The sequence below is a fragment of the Chiloscyllium plagiosum genome, unplaced genomic scaffold (assembly GCF_037043375.1).
Source record: "Chiloscyllium plagiosum isolate Xiang-an unplaced genomic scaffold, Cpla_swu_hap1 HiC_scaffold_8, whole genome shotgun sequence".
Taxonomy (NCBI): domain Eukaryota; kingdom Metazoa; phylum Chordata; class Chondrichthyes; order Orectolobiformes; family Hemiscylliidae; genus Chiloscyllium; species Chiloscyllium plagiosum.
This window is the reverse complement of record NW_028270146.1, coordinates 92,866,869-92,885,972: the sequence shown is the minus strand read 5'-3', so window position 1 is coordinate 92,885,972 and position 19,104 is coordinate 92,866,869. Positions and strand designations below refer to the sequence as shown.

General features: G+C 39.4%; 1 protein-coding gene across 6 annotated transcripts in view; it reads left to right on the top strand.

Moving 5' to 3' along the window:
- pacs2 (phosphofurin acidic cluster sorting protein 2) overlaps positions 1-19,104 on the top strand; it is a 297,732-nt gene that overhangs the window by 241,688 nt on the left and 36,940 nt on the right. For all 6 annotated transcript variants that reach the window (XM_043698194.2, XM_043698193.2, XM_043698192.2 and 3 more), the window contains 5 exons: positions 2,079-2,183; positions 3,389-3,495; positions 12,527-12,681; positions 14,410-14,520; positions 18,213-18,321. In XM_043698194.2, the coding sequence (XP_043554129.1) occupies positions 2,079-2,183; positions 3,389-3,495; positions 12,527-12,681; positions 14,410-14,520; positions 18,213-18,321 (587 nt within the window). The remainder of the gene's footprint in view (positions 1-2,078; positions 2,184-3,388; positions 3,496-12,526; positions 12,682-14,409; positions 14,521-18,212; positions 18,322-19,104) is intronic.

Here is a 19,104-nt window from a genome sequence, read left to right as displayed (position 1 = left end):
CATAATGATTGGCATTGGCACCTCCGATGCCTAGCTAACTGGTAAGAAAATTAGTGGGAACACTATGACCCTGGACTCTCCGGTCATTGGGAACATCCTACCTACATTTATTCTGGCTAGTCCTTGCAGAATTTTTATTCTTCTATTGATCCCTATCATTCTTCAAAACGCCAGGGAATATGGATTCAGTCTTGCTTTGTACATTAATCTTGCCATCCCAGGAATCAGTTTGGTAAACTTTTATTGCACTCCCTCCATAGCCAGAACACCCATCCTTGGATGAGGAGATCAAAAGTGTGCGCACAACTCTTGATATGCTTGCACAGAGGTCCTGTACAATTGCAGCAAGGCAACCCTACTGAAATCTTATCGCTATGACAATCAGCATAGCATTTGACACCAGCTGCACCTTCATGCTTACTGTCAGCAACTGGATGTATGTGGATATCCAAATCTCTTGCTCTTCCCCTTTCCCAATCTATCATCATTCAGGTGATAATTTGCCCCTCAGATTTTGCTACCAAAGTGGATATCCTCACATTTATCCATATTATACTTCATCTGCCATGTATTTGCCCACTTGCTCAATTTGTCCAAATCACAATAAAGTATCTCTGCATTCCTCATCCGTCAGTTCACCCTTCTATCTAGCTTTGCGACATCTGCAGGTTTGGAGATGTAATGTATATGGACTTCCAAAAGTCATTCAGGTTGCACATGAGCTGTTAGCTCAAATTAAAACCCTTAGAATTGAAGACAAGTTTCTGGCTTGTTTAAATTTAAACAGTAGAAGGCATATTTGGAATAACATGTATGTACTAAGCTTTGTGAGAAAGTGGCTAATGAGTCCCCAAAAGGACCGATTCTAAGGCTTCAACTGTGCACTTCATTAATGATTTAGTTAGTTGGCTTCTTATAGAGTTACTTAAGTGTGCTGATGATACAAAGATTAACGTAAGGAAGAACCCCTCATCTTTCACCTCTGCACCCTACAACCACATGGCATCAACATTAACTTCACCAGTTTCCATATCTCACCACACCCCACCTCATCTCAGATCCAACCCTCCAATTCAGTATTGTCCTCTTGACTTGACCTACTGGTCCATCTTCCTTCCCACCTGTCCGCTCTGCCCTTCCCACCGACCTATCACAACCATCTCCCACCTGCATCCACCCATCACCATCCCAGCTACCTCCCCCTTCTCATGCCAGCCAAACCCACCTATTTATCTCTCAGCCCCCTTCCCCCTCCAAATTTCTGATGAAGGGCTTATGCTCAAAACATCAACTGTCCTGCTCCTCAGATGCTGCCTGACATACTGTGCTTTTTACCACCCCTCCAAAAGCTTTTATTGACCTTGGTAGGAAAGCTGTGCAGGTTCAACAGATTGTTGTCAGGTCTTCAAGGGTTAAGCTATGATGAGATATTAGGGGGAGACTCTTGATCAGTAAGGGAATTGAGGGTTGGGGGAATGTGCAGGGAAGTGGATGTGAGGGATATTGGATCAGCCATGATCCGATTGAATGGTGGAGAAGGCTTAAAGGGCCAAACTCCTGTTCCTACTTCTTATGGTCTATGGACCTTTGTCATATTCCCCATTATGTAGATGCGTCAGGGATCTTTGAAGTTTTTAAGACTTTGGGAATTTTAAGCATTTATGGGAATTTGACACAATTGTGTAGAAATCAGTGTAATTCATTCAGGAAATATGTTAGAAAGCAGGTTAAGGGTAGTGTGGAACTCTGTCCCCCAAAAAGTCGAAGCTGATAGCTCAATGCAGAGTGATGGAGTTTTACTAGTCAAGAGAGGGTGCAAAGGGCTGAAGAGCCAAGGTGATTGAATGATGATCATAACAGATGAGCCATGGTCCCACTGATGCTCAGAACAGACTATAGAGCTGAATGGTCCTTCCAGTATTCAAGAAATGTTGAAACCTAAAACATGAGTTTTTTTGGGTATGTTCAATAATTTGAGATTTGGAACATCAAAGTTGGGTTCTGTGCCAGAATGAGGATGATTAGCTTATTTTTCTTGATTTAATTCAATTTAGTCTGCGTTCTATTTATTATTACAGATCCCTCGGAAAACCGTCTATGACCAGCTGAATCATATCCTAATTTCAGATGAGCAGTTACCAGAAAACATAATTCTTATCAATACATCAGACTGGCAGGGTCAGGTAAGCACCAAGTTGTTTCCACAAATGTTTCCTACATTACGAAAATGAATAGTACTGAGAAAGTGCTGCACTGTCAGAGGTACGTCTTCTTTTGAAGGAGACATTTTCCCTTTAATGTTGACATAAAAGGTCCCACAACACACCTTGAAGAAAAGCAGAGGCATTCTCTCAATGCCTTGACCAGTAGTTATCCTGAAGCTAATTTGTTTCACTGCTGCGTTTTGGTTGCAAGCTGGGCACAAATGATCTGCCAGGTTTCCTGCATTGGAACTGTCTCAACAGTCCAGAAGTGTCTTGTTCATAAACCATTTTAGGATATCCTGAAGACCAAAGACACTAAATGCAAGTCTTTCTATCTTTATGTGGAATAAAAAGGTTAACATGTTCTTACTTGCATTACTTTTCAGTTGTTAAGTGATACATCTGATTTAAAATTAGCAATTCCAGCCCATCAAGACAAATATGAAGTTCTCCTTCCTTGCTTCCACACTGGTTTATGATGGTGACATAGTAAGTCTTTCCTCCAACTTTCAGTCCTGAACAATTGATTCCTTTTCACTTCAAAGATTGCTTTTTAACAACCAATGCAAGACCCTCTTCAGTTATAAACTACAATTCAAAGTGCCAGCAGAGAATCTAACTGTAAACCATGTCTCAGCTGAGAGTCAAATTCACACTTAGCCGTTTCTGTGAAGGATTAGTTGATAATAGTCAGGAATTAGTTTCCCAGCTTGTTTTTCTCTTAATTTGATAAATGTGGTTATTTATGAGCTGGCACTGAATGGAATAATCAAGAAAGCTGCTGTAGAATCACTGATAGTTCACTGATGTTACTAGACAAAAGGTTTGTTGTTTTACTTTAGGTTTGAATCTCCATCCGGTTTGGCCAACATGTTACCCCAGTCCCACTCTTAATACCTTTGGTAATTAGAGATAGACGATAAAATTGGGCCAAAAAGTTAAGATGAAAATGCAGAATTTGTTGCTCCTAATTCTCTGTCACTAGAGAATGTGCATAAGATGCTCTAGTTGCATGATTCTGATGTTTTTCTGCTCCTCTTCATGTTTTGCTTTCGTTAAGCCTATTTGCAAAGCCTTCATCTTAGTTTGTCATTGTCGAACTTGCTAATTAAACTTGAGACTGTGACTTTGAGACTGGATCAGTGAATAGGATACTTGTTTAATAATACTTTACTGCCTTACAGTATGTATCAGAGTTACTTCAGAAACACAATCTCCCTATTGTGTGCACGTGTTCTTCAGCAGACGTACAAGCAGCCTTCACAACCATCGTCTCCAGGATACAACGCTTGTGAGTTGGAGCATTCTTTGCTATGGCCTTTTTGTGTGTGTTGTTCTTAGTCCCTGAGGGAAACAGAAACAGAATACTAGTCAATGCAAGTCCAATTACAGAGTTTTGAATTTATCCATCTGAACCTGTAGAGTCTCTCCTTATCATTTTAAATTAATTTTTCTTTATGTTTGCTTCCTGTATCATTGCAACTCAAGAGGTTAAGTTGAAGTTTGCATCTATCCTTGCTATTGGGGAAAGTTTAGACCAGCTTGGCAGGGAAATGACAAACTGGGTGACAGCTCAAAACTAGGAGGAAGCACAGGTAGCAGGATGTAGAAATGTAGTGAGTTAGAAGTCAGACAAAATAAAGGCAAGCAGCAACCAGATGTGCAATAATGTCAAAAAGACAACGTTAAGAGCACTTTATCTGAATGCAAGCAGCATTCACCACAAGTTAAATGATTTTAACGTCATAAAAGAGGGAAATGAGGATGATCTAATTGCCATTAGGGAAACACATCTGCAGGTGACCAATACAGGAAATTCAATATTCAAGGATCTTTGATGCTTAGGAAGAACAAGCAAATGAAAAGGCAGTGATGTTGCGCTAATAAGAGGGGATGCAGATCAATACATTAGCAAAGGAGGATCTCACATTGGAAAAACAAAATGTGGGATCTGTTGGAGTGGAGTTATGAAACAGCAAGGAGAGTAGACACAGGCAGAATTTTTTAGATGCTATAAAACAGTGAGGTAGTGTAGAGCATGATGTAAATCAGGAGATTAGAGAAGCGCGTAATGTGGATGATGCCATAATCATGAATGACTTCATCCTACATGCAGCCTGGGTAAACCCAATGAGCACAAATGCTGCAGAGGATGAGCTTCTGGAATGTTAGGGATGGTTTTCTTAAGTATTAATGTTGATGAACTAACCGACAAATGGCTATCTTATGTGTGTTATTATGTAACAAAAAAGGGATAATTAATAATTCTGTAAAATAGGGATGAGCGATATGGTAGAATTTTACATCATATTTGAAAATAAAGCCGTTCAATCTGAAGCCTGCATGTTAAATCTGAATTGAGGAAATTAGGAAGACATGACAGGCAAATTGACTAAGGTGAATTTGAAAAATACAGTAGAAGGTATGGCAGTACATAGATAATCAATAGTCTTTAAATAAAGTTTACAGCAACTCTATATTCCTTCAAGGTACAAAAAAAGCGCAAAACATTCAGAATTGTGGCTAAAAGGTGAAGTTGAGGATTGTTTACAATTAAAATAAAAGGCTTTTTAAATCGCCAGAAATAATGTAAACCTGAGGATTGACAGTGAAGAAGGACTAAGAAAATGATAAAGGTAGAATAAAGTATGAACGCAAATGAGCAAAACACAAAATCAGACTAATAAAAGCCTCTCTAGATATGTAAAAAGGAAACATTTTGGCCAAGGAAAATGTGGGTCCATTACAGGGAGAATCAGGAGGAATAGGGGAATAGAGAAATGTCAATGATTACTTTGTAGTTATCTTCGCTGAGGAAGATACAAGAAGCCTCCTAGAAGATGCAAGGGACAAGAATGAATGAGAAATTGAATGGAATTTAGAATGTAAAAAAATGTTGAGGTAATGAATGAGACTGAAGACTGATAAGTCACTGTGACCTGATATTCTACCTTCCAGAATATTTTTAAAAATACCTGTGGAAATGGTGGATGCATTGATGATCTTTCAGTGATGATTATCTTCCAAAATTCTGTAATGCTTCCTGCAGATTGGCAAAGAGCCAATATCACCCTACTGTTTAGTAAGAGAGGGAGAGAGAATACGAGCAACTATGGATCTATTAGCCTTATATCAGTAGTAGAGTAATGCTGCAATCCTTTATAGGTTGGGTATCTGTTATTTGCATGTAGGAAAATTGAAAAGACCTAAAAGCTGAAGGACTTTTTAAAATTGGGCCTGAACTCAACATGTGTACCAATGGGCATTCTGGGATTGGGCACTTTTGGTTGGGAGGGGGGAAGAACTTGCGTTCTCAGTCTGTTCATGTCCATTCCAGCCAAGCAAAGTTGTTTGTTTTTCAAAGGCCTGAGCAGACCCATAATGTAAATGTTTCTGAAAAATAAAAGTATCCTTTATCTGAGAAACAATTGGCCTCAAGGCTTTCAGATAAAGGATTCCTGGACTGATGATAAACGTGACAAATGCTTCACTTGGATGATAATGTTGTGGTTCGGTATAACTCCCGTGCATTTGTGACGGGGAATTCATATTTGTTGAACCTTTTGTAATTTTTTGAGCACCTTACTAACAAAATTGATTTAAAAAAAAGACCTTCTAGACGTTTATAAAGTCATGAGGGGCACGGAGGGTGAATAGTCAAGGTCTTTTCCTCAGGGTAGGAGAGTCCAAACGAGAAGATGTATGTTTAAGGTGAGAGGGGCAAGATTGAAAAGGGACCTGAGGGGCAGCTTTTTCACGCAGAAGGTAGTGCATGGAAAGAATGAGGAGGTGGTGGAGGAGGGTAGAATTACGACATAAAATGGGCAGTCAATGACCTAGTGTTATTAATCCAGAGATCCAAGTAATCCAGTTCTGGGGACTGGGATTCCAATCCTGCCATTGCTGATGGAATTTGAGTTCAATTAAAAAAAAAATTGAGTGTAATGATGACCATGAATCCATTGTTGATGGAAAAACCCTTGTAGTTCACTAATGTCCTTTGCCGAAAGCACTGCCATTCCTACCTGGCCTGGCCTACATGTGACTCCGGATCTGCAACAATGTGATTGACTCTTAACTAGACTCTTAAATGCTGGCCTAGCCAGTCATGTCCTCATCCCATGAATGAATCAAAAAAAATTAAAAGGTATTTGGATGGGTACATGAACAGAAAAGGTTTAGAGGGATATGGACCAAATGCTGGCAAGTGGGACTAAATTAATTTAGGCTATCTGATCAACATGGATAAGTTGGACAGAAGGGTCAGTTTCAGTGTTGTATAACAATGACTAAGAGGTTAGTGGGTGTTGTTTAGTTTGATGATGATCCCCACAGGAGGGTATTTCACAAAATTGGAGCATGTTGGAAGGGAAGTAATGTGCTGGCATGGACCAAGGGTTAATCAACAAGAAGAATAGATCATTGTTCTTTGGAAAAATGTTGTACTGTGAGGTACGTTGTTTGGACTCAAACTGTTGGTGATATATATCAACAATTTGGATGTCGGTTCTGTCACAACTCACTTGAGCGATTGCACAGAAAGTCGAGCCCCACTATTCCCAGGGTCATGACTAAATTTGAAGATTTAATCAAATGACTCAAGTCCCTAATTTTCTTGTCTGATGAACATAGGCTAACAGAAAGCACTGGGCAAGTTTCTGTGGAGAACAAAAAACTATTATTTATTACAAGTGAATTAATTCTAACCACAGGCAACGAGAATATGAATTAACAATTCCTAACTCTCGTAGGGAAATGTTGCAATCTGTTACAGATTGGGTATCCTTTATTTTAAAGGTACGGTGGCCATCAAGTTTGTTACTTAGAATCATGGAATCCATACAATGTGGAAGCAGGCCATTCAGCCCATTGAGTCCCACCTTCCGAGCATCCCATCTCTTACCCCTATGTTTGCCATAGTTAATTAACCTAGCCTACACATCCCTGAATATTATGGGCAATTTAGCCTGGTCAATCCAACTACCTCTCTACAAGGAGAGAGGGATGATCTCTTAAGAAAGGTTTTGAAGATCAAAAGTCCAGGTCACAAAGGTACATTAAATTTTCTCTCTCGAGTTCTCTGATTTTCGAATTGATGCCATACTTTCTTTGTAAAGCAATGGTCATTCTTTGCTTTGATAGTCAATCCATTGGGTCTAGGTCTTTTCTTTTTAGAATGTTTTCTTGGGTTTTATGTCTCTTTACCTACAGAGAAATCAATAGAAAGGGGGAAATTGATGTTTTCAGTTCACATCCTCTGCCTGTGTTTCTGACTGCCTTCCAAACTGCAGCTCAGCCAAGGGCTGCCGTCAGATGATCTTTCCTTAACTAAAAAGACTCTTGGGTCAACTCTGCCTCAAAGTAAAAAGAAACTAAAAATGTGCATCTTCTGATTTTTCCAAGTTGCAAAGCTCTCCTTGTGTTTCATAGTAGTCCAACTTCCATTTCAGCTTGTAGTCCAAAGAGAAAAATTTGTGGTCACTTACAATAGTAAAACGGTGGTTGTAAGCAAATTCAGTAATGAATTTCAAAACTAAATTGGATCAATTCTTGAGGAACGTTAACAGGGCTATGATGAATGATCAGAAAGCTTGGATTAATACTGTAACTCTTTCAAAGAGCGATTGCCAGCAAGTTGAGCTTAAATGACATCCTTCTGTGCGGAGTCATTCTATCATTCTTGCATGATATAATCAGTTTTTCCACTACCTGAACTTAGAGCCTAGTAATATTTATAGTAGTAAGATATTACATAAAATGGTACATTTGAGGGCTTGTGTCATGCTACTTTCTATATTATAGTGGCAGCCAGTGATGCTGACTAACTTGAGGACCATCAACCTAAGTAGCAACATGTTAAGGGCTCTTCCAGAAATACTGCAGTCATCCATATTATGTTCTCCTAATTTCAAGGGCACAACTCTGGGCATTTGTGGAGTCAAGCCAGTATTTTCTGCATGGAGAATATAAGCAACTGCAAGGCAGCGCTATTGAAAAGTGTAAGCTTCACGTTTTAAGAGTTCTGTCATTGTGCTTATAAGGATAGTTCCACCATGTGATTGGATTGCTTTTATTTCATTGGGTGGAAGCTCATTGAATCCCTGCTTTGATGGTATCATCAGGGCTTGTGAATCACTAATTAGGGTCTTTGATCAGTGAAGTTGCAGGTCTCTCAAAATTCAGAATCGAGGGGAACTTTCAAATGGCCCACAAATTTTATTAAAAAGAATGACTACCTAACGCTATCTAATGTGGAGATATCTCCTGAAGCATCGTTCGATAATATGATGGTTGTATGCAGATCACACTGTCGATCAGAGGACAGAGTGACTCAGTAATCCTCACATTGGTCAACAAACACTTTTAATGTTGTAATCTGGAGATTTTCAAGTGACGATGATAGATACGCCTACTTTCTATCACATGCTCGACTAGCAGTTTCCCCCACTCTTCGTATCTGCCATTGTCACATTGATTGCCTACTTGCAAATTCGTTCAATGTGTTTTGTCCTTGCTAGTAAGGCAGCATCCTTGAATATCAAGTTCTCGGGTGCAACTCAAACCTAGAGTTTCAGGTTCAAATGCAGGGATGCTATCCAAAGTACCACAAGACAACCTGCTTTATAATATATTTGGTGCTATTCTGAAAGAGCCTGTAAAGCACCAAGAATTGATGTGCAGCAATGTATTTATTTGGAAGCTTTCAGACTTCTGAAAATGTTGTACAAAATTTTTGTATCCCCTTTAGTCACAGGCCAGGTCCCAGAGGACTGGAGGATAGCTAACATTGCTCCTTTTGTTTAAGAAGGACAACAGGGACAATCCAGGTAATTACAGCCCAGTGAGCCTTAAGTCAGTAGTAAGGAAATTATTGGAGATGATTCATAGGGATAGGATTTACTCACATTTAAAAAAAATATAGATTTATTAGCAATAGGCAGCATGACTTTGTACACGAAAGGTCATGTCTCTCAAACTTGAGTAAGTGCCAAAGATGATTGAGGGCAGGGCAGTAGATATTATTTATATGGACTTGAGCAAGGCCTTTGACAAGGTGCCTAATGGCAGGCTGATACAAAAGGTGAAGTCACATGGATCTGCGGTGAGCTGGTAAGATGGATACAGAACTGGCTTAGTCATAAACAGAAAGAGAGTAGCGGTAGAAGGGTATTTTTCGAACTGGTGATCTGTGACTAGTCATGTTCTTCAGGGATCAGTGCTGGGACCTGTGCTGTTTGTAAAATATATACAAAATTTGGAGGAGAATGTAGGTGGCCTGATTTGTAAACTTGTGGATGACTCAAAGATTGGGGGAGCTGGGAATAGTGACAATATTGCCAGAGGATACAGCAGGATATCGATACAGCTAGAGACTCGGCCAGAGAAATGGCAGAAGGAATTTAATCCAGATAACTGTGAGGTGATGCATTTTGCAAGGTCTAATCATGAGGGAAGTATGTAGTAAATAGCAGAACCATTTGTAGCATCAATATAGAGAGGAATCTAGGTGTACAGGTCCCTGAAAGTGGCAACACAAGTGGATAAGGTGTTCAAGAAGGCATATAAACTGTTTGCCTTCATTTGTTGAGCCATAGAATAAAAAATTGCGAAGTCATATTGCAGCTGTATAGAAGTTTAGTTAGGCCACGATTGTAATGTTGAATACAGTTCTGGCCGTGACACAAGAAGGACATGGAGACTTTGGAGAGGGTACAGAAACGGTTTACCATGATGTTGCCTGGTTTGGTTTGGTTGCCTGGTATTAACTGTGAGGAGAGATTGTACAAACTTGGTTTGTCTTTACTTGAACATCGAAGGATAAAGGACAACCTGATAGAAATGTACAAAATTGAGAGGAATGGATAGTCAGTCTTTTTCTCAGAATAATGCCAATTAGTAGGGACATAGGTGTAAGGTAAGAGGGGGGTAAGTTTAAACAGGAGAGACACAGGGTGATGAAAAGTAGAGGAGGTGGTGGAGGCAGATACAATAAAAACATTTAAGAGGCCACTTAACAGATACCTGGTAGAGGCAAAATGTTTTCAGTTTAGGAAGGCATCATGTGTTGGCATGGTCTTGGTGGACGGAAGGGCCTGTTCCTGTGCAGTACTGTTCATTCTTCCATTTTTTTCTCTCTCAACTTAAAATTGCAAAGTCACTTAACTATCACCATTAGAAACAATCATTTCATTGTTCACACTGGAATTAAAGACTCAGTTATCTTAATCACCTACCTGATGATTCATGAGAGGACTCCCAATAATAATTAAAAAGTGCTGTCGTCACTCACCTTGCAGAATAAGACTGTAACCATGAGTGACAAGTGACTTGTTCGTCATGTTGTCACCCTTTCCCTCAGACCCACGCAATTTCGCCAAGTGGAAAATGGGGGAATTTGATAAAAGATGCTGTCGTAAAAAACTTTGACTGAAAGTATGTAGCACATCTGCCATTGCAGCCAGGGATATTGCCTGGCATGAAGAGAGCACGGAGAGGGATGAAATGAACATTTATTACACACCCACACAGTCATGAAGACTTGAATGTTACCATTCAGTTATGTCACCTGAGCATCTCAGCTGCAGCTTCTTGAATCATTGGTCAGCTTCTACACTAATCATTCAGCTCATTGAGTCCTTGCTGACTCTCTGTAAGAGCAATTGAACTCTGTCCTTAGCTTGTAGACCAGCTATTAGTTTTTCTCAGGATCTTATTCAATTCCTTTTGGAAAACCATTACAGCTGTGTGCTCCAAATCCTAACAACTCACTGCATAAAGTTTTTCCTCATGTTGCTGTTTGCCAATCTGTTCCTTTCAGTTGTTGAGCCTTGTCTTTATGAGAAAAGACACTGTCTGTTTGCTCTGTCCAGAAATATCATTTCGAATACTTCTGTGATATCTCCTTGCAATCTTTGTGAAGGAAAACAATTTCATCTTGTCCAATCTATCCAAGTAAATTTAGTCTCCCCATCCCTGGAATCATTTTTACAAATAGTTTGTGCACTCTGTCTACAGCCTGCACATCTTTAAGGTGTGGTGCCCAGTGTAGGACAGACACATCCAGTTGATGCCAAACAAATGCTTTGTAAAGCTTCATTATAACTTTTTTGGGTTTTTTTTGTTAATTTGTAAAGCCCAGTATTCTGTAAGCCACTTTAACCATTTCCTCAACCTGCTCTGTCACCATATAAGATTTCTGCATCCTGTTGTCCTGCCTCCTTTATATTCGTACCTTTTTTAGTTTATTGCCTTTTCTTGGTCTTCCAATAAAAATGTCTCACTTCTCCACGTTACATTCAGTGTACCATGGATAGGCTCATTCCCTAGCCTTTCTATCCTATCTTCCAGCCTATTACTGTCTGCTTCATAGTTTGCTATAATTCCCAGCTTTATCATTTGCATATTTTGAATTTGTGCTCTTAGCATCCATGCATGAGTCAATATATAACTGGAAAAGCTGTGGTCCTTGTGCCGAGCCTTTGGGTACCTTGCTGTACAACCTCCAAGTCTGAAAAATCACTCTGCACTAATGTCTGTTTCCTGTAACTCAGCCAAATCCTTCCATTTTCACCGTTTTTCAGGGGATTCAATATTGCTGCCAAGTCGATTGTGACATTTTCACTATATCCCCATCAACAATCTCATCAGAAAACTAAATCATGTTAATTAAATGTGATTTACCTTAGCAAATTGATTATGGCTTTCCTTAATGAAGTACTTCTGCAAGTAATTGTTAATTTCATCCTGGATTAGCAATTCTAACATTTTTCTTAGCATTGTGGTTAAATTAACTGAGCTGTAGTAACTGGGTTTATCTGTACTGCCTTCTGCTGAGTCACTCATCCGTTTATTTGTTAACTCTATTTCAGCAAACTTCTACTGACTTTTAATCTCTTTCAACTCTATAAACTGAGGTGATCCAAAATTCTGCTATTGTTGTCTTAACTCAGGCAATTTCCATTTACCCAGTATTCCAGAATACCTGTGTTTGCTGGCCCACACTGATTCCCAACCTAGCATTTAAAAATTCTCATCCTGTTTTCAAATCCTTACTCGACCTCCCCATTACCTGTCTCTTTCTAACCTGTAGCCTCTATAACTCAAATATCTGGTCTGTTCAACAAATATAATTTTGGCAGCTGTGCCTTCAACTGCTGGATGTTTGAATTTCCCTTCCTGAAGTTCTCTCTTTATCCTTCTTTAAAATGCTCCTTCAAACCTGTCATTTTACTGCGTTAAAGGTGCAAGTTATTGTTGAAGCCATAGAATCTCTTTTGGCAAATGCACATTGAATAATGTGTAATTTTTCTACTTGTTTTCAGCTGCAACTGTAACTCCCAAACACCAAATCCCATTAAAGTGACGGTGGCTGGGGCCCAGCATTACCTAAGTGCTATCCTGAGGCTTTTTGTGGAGCAGCTATCACACAAGACTCCTGACTGGCTTGGATACATGAGATTTCTCATTATTCCTCTTGGTATGTTCACCTCAACTATTTTAAGATACTTGTATTGTCTCACTCCAGGCAAATCTGCATTGTTTGAACATTGATTTTAATCAGGAAGGATTTTGATAGGATTGTTTGGTTTGGGAAGGTGGTATTTGAGAATGAAAGTAGGATGTGTAGACCATCAGGCAGTTTCTGATCTGGATAGTTTCATTCCTGATTCCATCGGGCACGAGTTTCATGCTGTTTTTGGAATATGAAAGTAAATGGTTGGGAGGTTCATCTTGCAGTGATTGTAGAACCTCTTGGTAACCATTCATTGTGCATCATGGGCCAGCAGGTCATCTGTCAGTCCTCTGCCAGTCATTGTCTCTTGCTCTTAGCTATTAATAATCAAACAGAAACACAAAATGTCACAAATAGAAGCATGTAGAAAATGTTAGCAATCGTTATTGATGTCATTACACTATATCAAACTGAGTGCGCTGGAGAGAAAGCATCCAATTCCTGTTTACCTTTGAAATGTATGGTATTACTATTGGACAAAAAGATGTGAATGTATTTCATTTGCCAGCAGCGGCATCTTTCAGTGGCCTTTCAAACAGGCCTTTCTGTTCCTCATCTGCAGTATCATTCAGTCAGATTGTGGATCATCTGTATCCAGTAACTCCATTTACCTGCCTTGGTTGCATATCCCTTAATGGACTTGCCCATCAAAAATCTATGAATTTCAGTTCTGAAATTCCACAAAATTCAAGGAAGGGAGGGAAAGGAAAAGAAATTATAACTTTTTTTTATAAGAAACAAAATCTCAGATGAACTATGTTAGAATGAATAACAGTTGATTGTCAGTGGTTTTAAGGTATTAATTTAGTCATGTTCTGTGCGGATGTTCATTGCTTTGCTGTCGCAATATGATTTGAAATTTTACCTTATGACTCAGTGTTAGCCATCTGTTTGGTCATAGGGTGGACTTCTAGAATGGCACTTGAATCCTTGTGGCGATGCTTTGAAAAATAACCAAGAAACTTGAACATCAGCCAGATTTTGTGTTTAAAAAAAGCTACAAATTCTTTTGGACCCAATCAGAGTTTGTTGAATTGAATGATAAAAGCTAGGAGCTGTATTATCATTTAAAAATAGAACTGGAGTGGAATATATGCAGGGGCGCTTTTATAATAGTTAGAGATGCACAAGGCACTATCGATAATAGATCTGCAAGATCTAATATACTGTAGAGGGCAGCAAGTAGAATACAGCTTAGAGTGGAGTAAATACTGGAAAGCTTCTACAGTACAGCTGTGAGGGTATGTGCAAACAGAGCAACCTTTTTCTTCCAAACGTCCATGCAGTTGCTGGTCCCTCCTGCAGTCTCTCCAGCAACCTTGACATGCAGTTGCTGAGATCTCCCACAATCTTGACAGCTGTTTTAACCTGTTTGCAACTTCAGGCAGCTGTTCACTATTTTATTGTTCACCGTACACTGAAATAAAGTGAGAACAGAAAAATTAAAAGACTTGCAGGGCTTTGGAGAAATAGCAGGACACGGGACTAAATGGATTTGTTTTTTTTTGTTCTAGGATTTTAAGATGATCAAATTTTAAAGCTTAGAGCAAATCTTTATTCCCATTGTCTATCTCCATTAAAAATGAACGTGGGAAAGTAAAGAAGCAGCAAGTTACAGATATCGTGGTTGTAATTAAAGCAGTGCTTTTAATCTGGCTGGATATATTAAAACATCCATGTTTTTCTCTCTAGGTTCTCACCCAGTGGCCAAATACCTCAGCTCCATAGATTACAGGTACAACAATTTTTTCCAGGATGCAGCATGGCAAGATTTTTTCACCAAAACAGAGGCTCCTTCAATAGGTAAATAATATGTTGTAATGCACTGGAAGCCACTGAGTCACTTTGTGTCAAGGCTATATTGAGTTACCATGTTGTCACAAATCTAGTGATTGAGTTTTGTTAGTTTTCTTGCTTTAATCAGTGATTTTAAAGTTGAATACCATAACACAATTGCTGAAGCTGATTTCACAATATGAAATTTGGGGATAAGTAAGAATGAATTACTTTGTATTTATGCAATGTCTTTTGAATCCTCAGGATAACCCCATGCATTTTACAACTAATAAATTACTTTTGAAGTGCAGTAACCGCAATATAGGCCAATTCCACGGCCAATTTGCAAGCATGTTGCAACAGAAAGTAGAGTGGAAAGATCAGATGCTCTCAAAATGTAAAACCTCCAATTGAGAAAACCTTGATTAAATATTTAAATTGAAAGAAGGTATGTTACAAATATGAAGATATATATAAGGTTGATAGTTTTGCCACTGTCACTTTAAAGTAAAATAGTGGAATGAATGGCGTCACATATTCTGCTGTGAATTCTGCTGACAGCAACCCTTGACAGCTTGGTTGTTTTACAGAGAAGAGGAAAAAGACCACACGAGTATAGAGTCATAGAGATGTACAGCATGGGAACAGATCCTTTGGTCCAACTTGTCCATGCTGACCAGATCTATTAATTCTAGTACTTCTCTAGTCTAAATAAATGGCCTCCACGAAAAGATGGCCTCCTAGGAAGTAGTGATCATAACATGATAGAATTTAATATTCAGTTTGAGAATGAGAAACTCGCATTGGAAACAACTGTGTTTAACTTAAATAAAAGAAATTACAATGAAATGACAGTAGAGTTAGCTAAAGTGAACTAGGCAGATAGATTAGCAGTAAGCAAGCAGTGGTAGACTTTTAGGAGGTAATTCATGACTCTCAGCAAAAATACGTCCCAGTAAGGAGGAAAGGTTTATGAGAGGAATAAACCAAAGAAATTAAGGAGAGTATTAACTTAAAAGAAAAAGGCATATAAGGAGGTCAAAGTCAGTTGTAACCCTGAAGACTGGGATAAATTCAGAATTCAGCAAAAGAGGATTAAAATGATAATAAAGGTAGAGAAAATAAACTGAGAGCAAACTAACCAGGAATATAAAAACTGACAATAAAATCATCTGTATATTGTGTTTCAATGGTTTCCTTTGTTTAGAACTGGCGATGGCCATCTTGTGTAGTATTCCTTTGAATGGCTTGACTGGAATGATATATAAAATATAGAGCTGATGTTCCAGAGAGATGATAAGCTGGCTTTTGTCATGATAAATGCTGGAGATTTCTAGGAGCAGCCACATTTGTTGGGCTGTTTTGTATGTTGTTTTTCAAATAATCCTAAGTATATGTTCATTGATTTTTAATCCATTTGTGACACTCAACATGGCACTTAAATAACATCTTTGCTTCTAGCTCTTTGTTCGATTGGGTTATTCTTTGAGTGAAAGCTTTTATTGTTTTAATAAAGTTTTGCTAATAGTTTGTGTCTGAAGCTAGTGTCTGAATTGATTAACATAACTTTGATGAATGGTCAGTCTCCTGGCTTTCTTTCTTTACTTGCTATTGATAAAATAGATTAATCCCTATTCTAACACTGTTAATGACCTTGATATTAAAAGTGACTGAAACATTAATCTTTATTACACAATGTAGACTTGCCTTTGAGACTCTGTTCAGGAAGTAGTAATGAGTAAATGAGTATGTAAGTGGTGCACTGTTTGTTCAGTTATTGCCTTTTTAGACATATTACATATATTTTGTACTCTTCTGTTATAAATTCAATATCTGCTGCACATTTCTTTGAAGGCCTTAAGTCCCTGTAATCGGTATTTTCAATGCTCACAATAGCTGGTATTTTATAATGAGACTATGTTACCTTCTGAACAACCTGACTATCAGGTTTCCACAGTGCTCGCAATATGATTTCTGAAAATTCTTGTCAGTTGTCATATTTGTTTCTCAGTAATTGCTGTATAACAAGATTGTTGTTGGTCTGATTGTAAACAACATCTGCAATTTTCCCTTCAGATTGCCCACCATCCTGATTTGGATCTATATTGAAACTCTAGCTGACTAGACCCTAAAATTCAGAATTCTTGTGCCTTTCTTTTCCCCCTTTAACTTCCTCCTTAGAATGTACCTGTAACATTTCCTAAATTGGAACAGTGACTGCATTTCAAAACAACTTAGTTACTGAAATGTACTTTGGGATGTCCTGAATTCTTGGAAAGTATTTTGCCACGTTCACCATGGACATCCAGTCCCTATGCACCTCTGTCTGCCATGACAAGGGCTTCCAAGCCCTCCATTTCTTCCTCTCCTGGCGTCCCCACCAGTACCCCTCCACTGAAACTCTCATTCATTTGGTTGAACTGGTCCTCACGCTCAATTTCTCCTTTGAATCCTCCCGCTTCCTCCAGATGAAAGGGGTAGCCATGGGCACTCGCATGGCCCCAGCTATGCCCGTCTCTTTCCCCTCCTTTTCCTCCGATATGTTAATAATTGTATTGGTGCCACCTCGTGCTCCCATGAGGAGATTGAACAGTTCATCAACTTCACCAACACATTCCACCCAGACCTTAAGTTCACCTGGACCATCTCGGACACCTCCCTCCCCTTCCTGGACCTCTCCATATCCATCAACAGTGACCTACTCAACACGGACATCTTCTACAAGCCCACTGACTCCCACAGCTACCTGGACTACATAACCTTCCACCCTGCCACCTGTAAAAACGGCATTCCTTATTCACAATTCCACTGCCTTCGCCGCATCTGCTCCCAGGAGGACCAATCTCTCCACAGAACACACTAGATGGCCTCCTCCTTCAAAGGCCACAATTTCCCCTCCCATGTGGTTAATGATGCTCTCTAGTGCATCTTATCCACTTCCCGCACCTCCACCCTTGAACCCCACCTCTCCAACTGCAACAAGAACAGACCCCCCCTCCCAAATACATTAGGGAGACAGGATGCCTACTTGTATAGATTCCCGAGAACATCTCCGGGACACCTGCACTAAGCAACCCCACCATCCTTTGGCCGAACACTTCAACTCCCCCTCCCACTCTGCCAAGGACATGCAGGTCCTGGGCCACCTCCATTACCACACCCTAACCACCTGCCACCTGAAGGAAGAATGCCTCATCTTCTGCCTTGGGACCCTCCAACCGCACGGCATAAATGTGGGTTTCACCAGTTTCCTCATTTGCCCTCCCCCCAACCTTATCCAAGTTCCAACCTTTCAACTCGGCACTGCCCTCATGACCTGTCCTACCTGTCCATCTTCCTTCTCACCTATCCGCTCCATCCTCCTCTCTGACCTGTCACCATTAGCCCCACCTCCATCTACTAATCAGACTCTCAGTTACTTTCCCCCCAGCCCACCGTCTCTCATTTATCTCTCCACCCCCTCACAAGCCTCATTCCTACTCCTCGGAAGCTGCCTGACCTACTATGCTTTTCCAGCACCCCACCCTTGACTCATATATATGAACGTCTTTGTCTTTTGTTGTGTGTGGTGTGCATAGCTACTTAGAATTTTTGCTGGAAATTTGTTTAACTACTTTTTCTCCCTGCTTGTGGATGTAGTTTTGCTTTTGTAAGAAAGACATGCTGTGATTAATGGAGCCAATGACCTGTTTAACCTGTTGATTGTGTCTTATTTGCAGTGCAGGAAATACCGGACGTTGTCACTAGAGTTACCCAGTACATCTCCAATGCAAACATCTCCCACCAATTACCTATAGCGGAAGCTATGTTAACCTACAAGCAGAAAAGGTACAGCCTTGATTTTTACACTGATTACATAAAGTTTCATTTGAAAATCAATAATGCTTTCAAGAAGTTACATAATCTACAAACTCAGCCAAATGGAACTCTGTGACAGCAGCAGGCAGTTTTCATGCCTGCGGGTGAACATAATTGAGACCTTACACCATAATAATCACCAGACATCCAAAAATAGTGCACATATTCAGTAAAGTAAATATTTCTGTGACAATAAATCAATCTGTTGGTCTCGCTCTATCCCTGTTTCTTTCATGACATGTCATGAAACCTTGTGTTATACCTTTGTAGCTCTTGCAAGTCAGCAGTACTTGGTTGATGTGTTTTCTTATTATTATATGTCATCTTTTTTCACAGTAAATATCTTAATATAAATGCAGAATACTTGGCTGTCGAGTGTTGAGAGGTCAGCCAGTAACCTGTTTCACTCAGGTATATTACAGATGTAAATTAGCTAGACCATAATAATTCACAATGTGATTTTTCAGTATTAAATACCTCTTTCAAAAGTTAACCAATCAATATACACTGAGATAAGTTTAACATCTTGTACATTTTCTCCTGCAACATTTTTGCCTAAAGTGGGTGGCGACATTGAGAAAAAAGAAAATCAGTATTTAGCAAAAGTATTTGAAGAGTTACAAAACCTTTCAGAACTGGATTAACATTAGTTGAGATGCCATTCGTCTCACAGGGTGATGGAAGTTTGTTTCTGAGAGACTGTGTAAGGGAGCTAATTAACATCATTAGATATACAGTCAGTAATATAATGAT